Below are 12,794 nucleotides of genomic sequence, written 5' to 3' on the forward strand. Positions count from 1 at the left end.
TACTATATGATGTTACTTTAGCGGATAAACTACTATTTTAAAACCAAATGTTGACAAATCAAACTTAATCCAAACTAGAAGTTAGATATAATTAACCCTTACATTAGATTTTGCATGTTTAATCTTTGAAAAAATATATTTATTTTTGTTTTGATCTTCCATGTTCTTGAAAGAAAAGAGAAGAAAATAGATGACCTTTCGATTTGGTAAATTGTTTTATTAGTATTTAGTCTCAACCAAATGCATTCATGAATTGCTTAGGGAATAGCAGTGCTACCATAGTTAAAAAGATATCTTCTTTATAATTGGCCTTTGTGTGGAATAGAAAGATAACCTATATCTACATATTCCAACTAATGACGGATTTGACATATTACAAAAATAAAATAAAATAATCTCATATTAGTTATTCCAAGAAGGTAAAATAATACATGTTTTACCACATTTTTTTGTCTTTGAGTTCATGCAAAACTATACTTGCTAGTAAGTTGATTGAAAATATAATTTCAAAGTCATGGGCAATTCGCAATATATATATATATATATATATATATATATATATATATATATATATATATATATATATCAATTAACTGATTGTACTAAGAGGTGTGGTACTTCAAGACCAAAAGTTTTTTATTCATCTTCTTTAGGGTGAAGAGGGTCCTTCTCTACTTAAAATGACTGGATTACCGTTAGAGTATTCAAAGGAGGAGCCTTAGCTATTTGAAAGTAATTCAAGACCCTTTTTTTTTTTGTATGTTGACTAATGAATAAGAATCCCATTTGGAAAATGTTCAAGTTCCAACTTGAAACAATTTTTTTGTTAAAAGATCTTTCATCTCAAACTCATTCCTTGTACTAAGTTGTAGTTTTTGTAAGCTCTTTTGAACTCCTTACATGATTTAAATTGTCAACATATACTTTACAATAGCAGATCTAAAATTTGACTTTGTACTAAAAACACATGAAGAAATCGTATTATTCACAAATCTTTCTTTTAATAAATATTTACAGAGAACTGTACCGTGTGTTTGAATTGATTTAACTCATATACACCAATGTTTGTAACTTGATGGAATACACGCTTAAGAATTTTGAATTATTTTTCAAGAATTTTATCTTCTTCTAGGGATTCTCATCTATAATCATTATCCATATAGATGTGAATGTATTGAATTAAAAAGAGCTTTGGAATGGCTAAGTGTTTATCATCGGGTTTGGTTCAATTCGAGGAAGTGGTTACAATTGGATCACCTCTCTCTTTCTCTCTTTTTTTTTGAAAAGAATCCCTCCCCTTGATCCAGGTACTTCTTGGCTTTATATAGTTAGCGAAAATGCATCTGAACTCTACATTTGAAGGGTTAGGATCACACTTTCTTGATACTTGTCTTATCAAGGCCTTGCTAGTAGGTTTTACACCAAGGTGTGAGCTGTGTGAGCACTATTTATAATCATTTTCCCATTAATGCAGTCAACTAAGTGATTGCAATGCATTTAATATGGAGGGGATGACTGCTTTGTCCTTCCTTTTTCTTCTCTTTCTTATTTAATGCCAAGTTACCCTTTTCCTCCCTCGGGTTGTAGCATGCTCCCCCTTTACCCCTGATTCTCGACTTTTCCAGGTTAAGTAGGAGTCATTGATGCCCTTATCAACTGTAGTAGTTCAACCTCTTCATAAGTTAGGTGAGGTCTTTCCAAGGACACACCACTAATATTTCACAAAGTTCACCTCCTCGAAAATGCCCTTACCTATCTTATTAGTTGTTTTGGATCCTCGTCCCCCCACAACAATGCTAATATAAAATATGAGTGTAATTGCATTCATTACATGAAAAAATTTTATCTTGAAAATCAATACCAAATCTTTACAAGAAACTTTGTGCTACAAGTAGTGCTTTGTATCTCACAATTCTTTTTGTTTTATTTTTTCCTTACATTTTCATACAAATATTCATGCGTATTTAACAAATGCTAAACCTTCAAGTGTTTGGACTTATGAATTGAGATTAAGTGCAAAACCTGCACCTGATGCAATAGCTCTCAACAGTTGAGATTGGGAGTTGAAATAAGCAACTTTTAATCTCAACTATTGAATAAAAAAAAGTTAAATAAAAAATAAAAGTTAAAAAGTAAATGTGGTAAAAATATTTTGTGAGTAGTGAAGGATAATTGGCAGTACCCTAAATATTGCAGCCAATCCAAATCCATAGACTTAACTTTGATGGCAGATTCTACATTTTGGAACCCAATTATTTTTTATTTAGGTTTAGGGGGTTTCAATTGTCGAAACCAATTGACTGAACTCCAAATCTAGGGTGTGCACTTGTGCTACCGTGTAGTCGTGTACCCACTAACACTACCGTGGGAAGGTTCATCAAATAATACTTTTTTCCAGCTTTCAATGGAGAATTACAAACATAAATGAAGAGTGTAATTTCTATATTCATATTGACAATGATTTTTGTTTGATAAACCATATTGACAATGATAGCCACCAAAAGTTAACTAATACATATATTGGGTGCAGGGCCTTTGAACACTTTCTGCTGCAAATATGCAAAAAGCTGGATTCATGTGCTACTGATACATAATTACATATATTGGCTGTTGGGGCCTATAGAGGGGCTAGGTGCTCCAGCAGTAGTTGTATTTTCCTGCACACAATTGTCATATTTTAATAACCTTCAAGTGTTTGGACTTAAATCTTTGCTGATTTCTAACTTTCTAATTAGTTTCATGAATATTAAAAAAGAGAAAAACAAAAGTAAACTGATTTGTTCTTATTTCATACCTTGCAATCGGCTATATTTCCATGCCCACAAACTAAATGACCATTTGCTACATCTACAGCTTCTGGGGCTGAGGCTCCACCACCAGCACTCCTCTGAAATATTCATATACAATACTATTATATATCTGCTGAGTTTTTTTCTCATTCTTAACACCCCCAAAAAGTTATTCAAAGAGAAGGAAAAAGAAAACAAAAAAATAAAATCATGTTCTTAGGCTATTGGCTTTGTCATGCCAAATACCATACCTTGTAGAAATCAACAGCAATGAAATTAGGCCACCGATCACCCCCTGTTTTATAACACGTATCCAGCATGCTAAGTAGCGGAGCTGAATTATCTCTGCAAGCTTCAATTATATTTGGAGCACTCCGGAAATAGTTCACTACAACTAGTGACCTCGAGGTTGTGTTCATGGGAGGCGATTCGGAGCGGTTTGGGCACAAGCCATCTATCATACCACCATCCCCGTCTATAGTGCACAATAAATGGAGAGAGGGAGATTTAAACCAAAATTCTCGACTATGAGAGAATCGAACAATGTTCATTAAACCATAAAACTATACATGATGTAAACTATTCTTAGTCCAATATATAAACTTTAAAATAGGAGGAGAATAACAAGACTTACATTGGTTTTCTACTGTATATTTCCACTGATAGGCAATCCCTTCAGATGCCTCCTTAGTTTGGTTTGAAGTGAAAACTACTAAGCGCTGATTTTTATTCACCATATTATCAACTGTTGGCCAATCTTCACCATGTCTTGGCATTTGACGTGATGGAAACCAGAATTTCCTTAGGCCAGCGGCATCAAACACTTTAGTTAAGCCATTTGTTGATGTAACATGGTCTTCAAGGATAATGGTGATTATCTCCGATGGGTTTGCTTCAAGAAATATTTTAATCTCTTGCAGAACATTAATGGCTGGTTGCTGGTAAATCAGATTTTATAACAATGACTTGTTTTAAATTATGTGTAATTAATGATAAATAAAAATTAATAGATTTTTCTGAAACTAGAAAAGAAAATTTCAGATTCAATTTTTAATCCATTGAAAGTTCATTGCCATATGGACTACAGAAAATCTTGGAAACTAAGCATTACGATGATGCAAGCTACCTCAACTTATACAAAGTTCTTAAGAATTATGATGATTCAAGCTAGCTTAACTCATATCTCTAAATGGACAATTTTTATCCCTAGTCCAAATTGGTTCGGGGAAGTTTCTTTCAATCCATTACGGGTGATTCATAAGACCATCCATATGTGACTAAAAGTACATGTGTACAATCATTTTAATAACCTTGTAGTGAGTAGGACAAGTTTTCCTCCAAATCTATTTGGATATAAACTCTATTCTATCTAATGGTATGCGTAGTTATCATTAATATTGTACACTTACAAAAGCTGTAAAGTCGCTACATTGGCCATGACACAACCAAATATCGTCCTTGAAGTCGTAAGTATCGAGCATCAGCCCTCGAACTCCATTCTAGGAAAAATAAAATAAAATAGTTCATTCCCAAACAGGACAAAGATATTGAAATCAAATTGGATTGAAATTAGATTGTACTTCTCCTTTCCTAGAAGCAATAACGAAGCCATGTTAACACAGGAGTGTCTCTAATTCCAAATTATCCACACCAAAAAATAAAATAAAATAAAAATATATACACTGACAAAGGGTGACCTTTCTATTTTCCTTTCGAAAAAAAAACATTGGTTGACGTCAAATTTAAATAAAATTTTGCCTTATACCTCAATTTGTACTTTATTCAAATTCCCTTCTCCCATTATAATTATCATTTATATATATATATATATATATATATATACTATTTCCAAAAGTTTAAAACTTAAAGCTATTATAATTATGGCTTCAAAAATTAATAATAATAATAATAATAATAACATTTAAAATAAATAAAGAAAAAGAGAGCTTTTACTGTTACTGACAAGGATATTCAAACCGCTAAATTATTATAGAATCTCTTTATTCAACCGAATATGCTTAAATTGACCTCTATAAATCTTTCTGTCTGCAATTTTCTTTTATTTTTCATATTTTCTAAATAGTCTCTTATCTTGCATTGTTTTCTCTTTTCTCTTAAACCATACAGAAAAAGTAATCTAAAATCTTCTGGCAATAGAACAAAACAAAAAACAAATTAATTAACATACTTGGAGCTGAGAAGTAATGGAGTCCTCCTGGTTTGTAGGGGCCAGAATTATAGAGCCTGTCCCTGACTTCACTCCTATCCTCGCATATGCATTGTGCGTGGTAAGCCATGAGTACCTGTTAAACGGCAAACCCTTCACCTAGCCAACATAAATTCACAAACACGATCACAAATATTAGTTCTCATCCTATTCCTAAACAAGAAAAACCGGAAAACCCAATAAGACACGCAAAAACAATGAGTATGGAAGACCTTAGAAGTGGGACTGATGGGTTGTGTTCGAGTACAGCGTGGCCTCATGCCAGCTGAGAGGCAAATCTCACAGTGCAAACCCGGGTCGCAGTTTTGGCTTTGGAAACATGTTTGTCCCTCCTGTTAAAAGACCATTGATAAACAATAAATTGGTACAAAGAAGAGAGAGTTCAATCCTAGCTAATGATGATTCTGATTGATTCTTTTATGATATTGAATACCTTGCCCGCAATGGTACAGCCAAAGAGAAGAGCTGCCACACACACAGTAGCAGCTAAGATTATTCTCTGCAGTTGAATACAAAAGTATTGAGGACTTGATTAAGCATTGAAAGCAAGAAAAGGATGCTGAGTAGAAAGGTAATATACCTCCATCTCTGGTGTGGGGTTGGATTACAGAGAAAAATAAGTGTTTTGAATCACTATATTATCATGGATGGACCTATGTTTGGAGCCAAGACGGCCTCCCCAAAATTTTATAATGTATAGTTATTAGATAAAAGTGATTAAAACTAGGCTTCCCCAATAATAACTTGAGGTAAAGATTTTTACGGTCGAATAAATAACCTGGGATGGAACCCCCCTACACAAAAATTTTAAATAATAATAATAATAATTGGGATCCAACCCTGCCTACATCAGGTAACTTAGGATCAAATTCCCATTCCTCTTGTTGTAATTAACGAATTATCAACAACAAAAAATCGCTATAAAGCAGTCACTGTTAGGGTCAAATTTTATATGATGGCAAATCTGAGTTAAAACGCACTTTTAATGTATTTGGGTCTTAATTTTTAGTGTCTATAAGTAGTTAAAGAACTACATTTTAAGACACAAAAAATAACTAAAGAATCTATTCTAAATAGTGTCATCTTTGATGTCCCGACACTAGCCGATTAATCAAGGTTACTTGAACCTTGACACTAGCTCGACACCAGCTGATCAATCAAGTTTCATGAATCTTGACTTTTATGTTTTACGTCAGATGAAGTGGCAACCTCAGAATTCATGCACTAGGGTACTGGAACAACTTAAATGGTACTTTTCACAGTCGTCCTCATTAGAGATCTGGGAGAACTACTTTGTGACATCATAGAGAGAGATTTTCAAATTCAGGGCACTCTATACTGGAGAATCGACTGTGACGTTGTACGCCTAGGATTTTGCATCAAGTTGAGTTTCCAGAACTGCAAAGTTTAGAGTGTTTCAATCAAGATTGCTACACCTACTACCTTCAATAATCAAAGTGTAATTGTGTGAAGTGAAGTCACATATTGGATTACCGTGTACCAAGGAGTAGGTATTTCGAGATTCATATGAAAAGTAGTCCTACCAGGTTGGAGCTGCGCTAGGATAATTCAAAAAGTTCTTCATAGTGAAATCTTCAAGATTGGTGATTACCTTAAAACCACTAGTTGGGGTTTTTCCATCCAGATTTTCCCTATCGTGACCATATTTTTGTGTTCAAATTTATTTTTAAAACTTGAGATTGTCGATTAATGGAATTGAACCATTATATAATTGAACTCACAGCCGGCTCTAACATATAAGCAAGAGAGGCCGTCACTTAAGACCCGGGTAAAAAAAAGGCCCTCTAATTTTAATTAATAGAGCTATTTCTTTCATTTTAATATTATTAATTAAGCCCAAATATTAGTCAATAAATAAAATAGTATTTTTTTATGAAAAAGAATTTTACATTCACAATATTTTTCACAATACTTTCACAATAAATTCTAAGCAGCAGGATATTACTGTTTGTTATTGGTAGTTAAAAAAATTATTTCAATGGCGGGTTTAAATTAAAACTAGTAACAACTTAACACCTAGAATTTGTTGTGAAAATGTTATGAATTTAGCACTTCTAAAAAAAAAAAGCAATACACAAAAAATTTCATAATATTTTTCACAACAATTGAGTTGACAAAATTTTACTAATTCTCGTCTAGATCCACCACTAATGTCACTTTTTGACTTACCATTATTAATCTATCACATCAACAGATGTGAAATGTTTTGTCAATTTTTTTGCATCTATAGACATTCTAAAAAAAAAAAAAAAATTCTAGGTGGTTCATATTAATTAGTAATTTTGCATCTAATAAGAGAATAGAGTTTAAGCAATATTTAGATTTTTTTTTTTTAAAAGTCAGTTTTAAGTATATAAAAGGCCTCATTTTATTTTTCGCCTTAGGCCCCTGAATTCATAAAGTTGCCACTGATTAAACTTAATTAATCAACTTGAGTAATTGATTCATTGAATTGTGATTAATTTCAACCTAACAGACACCACAAATTTGAATATTAACTTTTTTTTAATTTATAAAAAGAACCTTAAAATTTTAGCATTTATTAACTTTTGTTAGAAGTATAAGCCAATGACCCATGTCTGATGTTATCCGAGCCCTGCTTGTTTTGTTCTAAGGTTTTCTAACTAATTTTGGTACATCTAACCAAAGTTAGTTTAGTTTGTTCCTTTCATAAATATCAGCATTTTAGTTGTTTTACGCTTACACAATTAAATTACACTCTTCAACATTTCCCACTTTTAAAGGAGTAACAAGAAGAAATAGGTGATCTTTTTGTTAGTACTTTTCTCCTTTTTCTAATTTTTTCCCTTTGTTTCTTTTAAGCTAGATTCTAGAGCAATGTTAAACAACTTAAAGAAATGAGTAATACTATGACCTTAACATTTTTACAATAAAACCTAGGTAGCACAAATTGTTACTAGTTATATATAATCTTTGCTCACTATTGACATCACTTTTTTATCTACCAGTAATAACTTGCTAACTATGATTTGTTATAAAATGTTCATTTTAAAATTGCTTATTTTCGAAAGTATATTTGCATAATATGAGATAAAAACTAGTTTATTTTCTAAAAGTTGAAAGTTAAATTATTTGAAATAAAATTGAAACAAAAAGTCACGTGAGACCCACAAACTATACATAAAATAAGTAAAAAGTTAGCTTATAATCACTTCTCAAACTGACACAAATATGTTGTGAACATAATATTACCCTAAAGAAATTGTCACTTGACCCAAGCCGAGAGCAAGATTAGTATTTTTTTTTTTTTTTGATAGGGAGTATTTAATTTCTTGATCCAAATAGTGCATTGTAATTTAATTAATAATAAAATTAATGAAAGTGAAATAATTCTTTCATTGCTGAAAATAGATGATGAACGTAAGGGGCAATTAAATGGGAAATATAAAAGTATTTAAAGTCAAATATTGATATAAGAATTTTGAAATGTCAATTTCAAAACAAGTGAAAAAAATGCTCGAGGAAAACAAAAAGTAAACAAACAAAAACAAGGTTTTTAGTATCCGTTTGGATATTGAGTATTGCGCGTCTACATTTTTTTTTTTTTAAACGCATTTCAGCACTTTCAATGGGTCCTGTGCACTATTCACAAGACCCACAAACTTCTTTTTTCACCAAAACTTTCATTAAAAATGGATCTCGCGGCACTATTCACACATTCAAAAATTATTTTGCTACAGTGTTTTCAGTTTTTAACAAAATAAGCGATATCCAAAGCGGTTTTAGTGTGATTTCAACATACCGCGTACGTCCGAGTAAAACTGTACAATTTTTTTTATCATTAATCTATTTAGCTATGGGCCATTGCTCCATATTAATTCCATATTTTTGTATCCATACTACTAAAAACTTGGACCCGTTTGATAAGAGATTTCTAGTAATGTTGTTTAAATTTTATAGAAATATGTACATATAGGTGAAAAAATACGTAAAAATACATGTTGTGGTATTTAAACAACAATTTTCGTTGTTTAAACACTATTACCAAACGAGGTCTCAAATGGAAAACACTAATCTCTTTATTAGAATTTGAGTGTTGGCTTACTCCTTAGCATTTTGTCTGTAATAAATTTCAAGTTTAAAATGTAATTCAGACATTGGAAAATCTAGTCAAAGTCGGTATTTGAAGTTTGTGCTCAAAGTGCTAAATTTAGAAGTTAGCTCAAGCAAGGTTTAGTTGTGGCGTGAAAGAAACTTGCTAACGCTAATCATTAAGCTTGGCTAACCCTTGCTTGAAATAGATTCTAACTATATTTTCTTAATCCTACTTGGACTAGGTTTTTTATACTTAATAAACAAATTAACTTAGATCTATTTTTTATTTAAATCAATAAAAGGTATAAAAAAATTATTGTAAAAATAAAAAAGGAATAGGAAGTGAAAGAAGAATTGAATAGTATATTAAAAAAAAAAAAAAAAAAAAATATATATATATATATATATATATATATATATATATAAATCCTTCTGGATAAGAATAACGGAAAGTGATTCCAAAAGAGAATAAAAATTATGGAGTTGAAAGGATATTTGAATTTCTTTTCATTTTTCAGCTGTCAATGGAAGGAGAAACGATATATATATATATAAAAACTGAAAGTGGAATATATCTTTTATTTTTGAAGTAGAATAGATAAAACGTTTGTGTAATGATTTAAATGATTGCCCAAGTATTTTTAGACTACTAAATACCCTCTGGCAAAGGACACATATCTGTTGGTGAATAGATACATCTTTATGTTTAGAGTTAATAGTCTTACCCAAGAGTCACAACTCACCGAATCAATACAACTTCTATAAAGCAACACCATCTAGCAAATAAGATTTTTGTATGTATGAAGGTGCACCATATTACCTAGGCCTGTCCAAACCCATTCGAGACCCGACCCACCCGGAGGATCCGACCGGCAACCGATCCGAAACCGGCCGACCCGATTAAGTCGCCGGTCGGCGGCAGGTCATTCGTTCCAAAAAACCGACTCCGGTGGTTGGTCTCGGTTTTCCTCCCCCAAAACCCGAAAAACCCAATCTGACCGATGTTTAAGAATTTTCAGCCAAAATTTCCAGATTCCGCCGGAAATATCCAGAATCTGGTGAGTTTTTCCCAAATTCCGGCGAGTTTTCCATAATCTAGCAAGATTTTTCAGATTTTGGCCTCAAATTTCCAGATTCCGACTTCAAATTTTCATATTTCAGGGACTTATCAAGTAGATCTAGTGATATTTCATCCAAATCTAATGAAATCTCATCTTCCAGATCTGGCGAAATCTCACTGACTTTTCGCCATTTTCTCACCAGGATCTCAAATCTTGACGCCGACCGACCCGCCCGAAACCAACTGGTTGTCTGAACCGCCCGATCTGATCAGTTTCTCGGTCGGCGACGGGTTGATGGCAGGCTCCACCTGATCAGGTCGGGTCGGTGGTGGGTTGAGCACAAACCCAACCCGCTCGATCCATGGACAGCCCTAATATTACCAAATAAATACAGGAATTTTCTCTCTCTTAGGAAGTGGGTGGGCAATTTGGGCTGGTCACTGTGGATCGGGCAGTGATAGGGTTTGGAGGCACCACGACACGACTGCAAGACGAAAAAGTAAATAATGACGGTGTTGGTGAATAAAAGTGGTGCTAGGTTTAGGTACATGAATGCCATTAATGGCATTGGTCTAATTAAGATTGATAATGGGTTGAAGGCCAACGAGGGCATTGGTCTTGGGTAGAAGGGTTTTTTGTTTTTCTTTTTTGTTGCTTTTTTTGGGTGAAAAAAAAAATTACATATAAAGAGTTATTTGATTTTCTTAATATATTGTATTGTAAAATGAAAAATTGGCTATAGGGTGAATTGTAAAATGATTATGTAAAGTAAGGGAAAAAAAACTTGTGTGTGCCCAAATTCAACTTTGAGGCAACTATGGGCTCACAATTTATTTGTAAGTGGGTATCATGCACAATCCTACTAAGTGAGGCCCCAAACCAATGACACTTCTCTCCCTTGATTCCCCTCAATTACTTCTAGTTGCACCTCCCTCTATTTCTCTCAGTGTATGCCTTACTTCTTTTCTCTCCCCAGAATCCAACCCCTACTATCTTTGCTTCATCCTCCTTTTATAGCCCTTCGTGAGTGGGATGCTCATCATTTTCATCCCCACTCACTCACGCATTCCCACACCTATTAGAATCCCAAGGGATCCTCACAAATTCAGAGGATTCTCTTAGAACTTGTTCCAAACGTCGGACAGTGTTCAGGAGTGGATTTCTCTTCAGAATCAGTAGTCCTCGATGACCAACCCGTAGTGACCACACATAGGTTTTCTTTATGGTCGGTTAAGACACCGACCTCTTAGGGAACCCTCGGGGAACGGTCTTCCCGGTTCCCGACACCTGTCTCAAGTTTGAGCCCAGCATAATGAAGCCCAGGGTTCCCTTGCACTTATGCGTTGGGCCCTCAGTTCCTTGTGGACCTTGGGCTTTGTGCTGGGCTTTGCCCGTGCGGCCCGGCTTGGTTCACCGAGCCCCATTCTCCCACAATAGTCCCCCATGATCCTATTCTTACGTAGTAAGGATAGGATCGGGGTTTTGCTATGTAAGGTTGAATTTATTCAACCATATGTTGGCTTTATTTCTTGCCAAATTTACTTGTAATTCAGCATTTAGAAACCCTGTATTTAAGTAGGAATAATGTAAAAGTTGTGTGTGAGAGAGTGTGAAGAATTGATCAAGTGTGTGCAAAAAGGAAAATCTAGCGACTAGAACTCGCGAGTGGTGACCCGCCAAAACGTGGCACACATGTGAAACATGTAGGAAGTTGAAGGGTCACGACAGCTGGATCACTACATGACAAAAAGTACAGTCTGGCCTTTCTGTTAACTGGCGACTGGAACTCATAACTCATCACAGTCGTAAGTGACTCAGCAGTGCACCTTATTTTGCTAAAAACTGACTTTTCACATTCCATCTCATACCCTACTATATATACCCTTATTCCCACGAAATGTAAAGAGCTTCCAGAGAGAATTTTAAGAGAAAAACCCTAGAGACAAACAAGATTGATTCATCCACAATATTATACATTTGATTCTCCAAATTCCTCTACTCTCATCCTCTCCATTATCATACCCATGAAAGGATTATAAACCAAATCCTTACCTCACCCAATTCAAAGCAGTGAGAAGGTTATTGGTGTTTGGGAAGCAGTTCAAGAGAGAACCAATTCATATTGGTTGACGCAATGGGCTAATTACGGGATCCGGTAAGCTAAAGAAGATAAGGTCCAGCGTAACCTTATTAGAGCAAGAAGTTTGAAGGGCTTAGGTGCATCGAGTAGATTAGGCTTGGAGGGTCTATTGCTATTCATGTATCCCAAATGATTTTCTAATGGATCATTTACCGCTTAGAAGGTGGCAGAGAGGTTTTTCGTCGAATTCTTCGGTTTCCTCTTCGATAACACGTGCCGATGTTATCTTGTGTTTGCATATCCCTTTCCCTCACTCTTTGCTTTTAATTATTGTTATGTTGTGATTAAAATATGGCTTAGAGTAGTTTGATTATTTGGGTATTGCTTATAGTTCATTTTCTGCACATATATTGTTTGAATATAAGCTTGCTTTGTAATTTTGTAATTGGGGTTCTAAACATTCACAAGTGTTTTACACACTAAGTGAGCTTTCAAGCAAGCACATGGTCGGTGCACTTTTTCCCGCTTAGTCCCCAAGGATGGAGCGTGTGCACCTCGGG

The 12,794-nt window shown here is 34.1% G+C and overlaps 1 protein-coding gene across 2 annotated transcripts; it reads right to left on the reverse strand.

Moving 5' to 3' along the window:
• Window positions 1-2,421: 2,421 nt before the first annotated feature.
• LOC142643630 (PI-PLC X domain-containing protein At5g67130-like) lies at window positions 2,422-5,714 on the reverse strand. 2 transcript variants are annotated; one of them, XM_075818324.1, is made up of 9 exons: window positions 5,597-5,714; window positions 5,450-5,515; window positions 5,229-5,348; window positions 4,978-5,115; window positions 4,199-4,288; window positions 3,424-3,727; window positions 3,041-3,264; window positions 2,795-2,887; window positions 2,422-2,657 (listed from the first exon to the last, which is right to left on the reverse strand). In XM_075818324.1, exons 1-9 carry the CDS (start codon window positions 5,600-5,602, stop codon window positions 2,595-2,597), a joined length of 1,104 nt encoding a protein of 367 aa, XP_075674439.1. In that variant the 5' UTR covers window positions 5,603-5,714; the 3' UTR covers window positions 2,422-2,594. The 2 variants fall into 2 exon arrangements, with proteins under 2 accessions (XP_075674439.1, XP_075674441.1); XM_075818326.1 differs by having other exon boundaries at window positions 5,450-5,481; window positions 5,597-5,676.
• Between the last annotated feature and the right edge of the window lie 7,080 nt (window positions 5,715-12,794).

The sequence above is a fragment of the Castanea sativa genome, chromosome 7 (genome assembly GCF_040712315.1).
Source record: "Castanea sativa cultivar Marrone di Chiusa Pesio chromosome 7, ASM4071231v1".
In the NCBI taxonomy this organism is placed as follows: domain Eukaryota; kingdom Viridiplantae; phylum Streptophyta; class Magnoliopsida; order Fagales; family Fagaceae; genus Castanea; species Castanea sativa.

Coding starts and splice junctions, on each gene's coding strand:
- LOC142643630 (XM_075818324.1), bottom strand. Junction 5,349..5,449: donor GCTGTACCATTGCGGGCAAG/GTATTCAATATC, acceptor GTCTTTTAACAG/GAGGGACAAACATGTTTCCA. Junction 5,116..5,228: donor CCATCAGTCCCACTTCTAAG/GTCTTCCATACT, acceptor TATGTTGGCTAG/GTGAAGGGTTTGCCGTTTAA.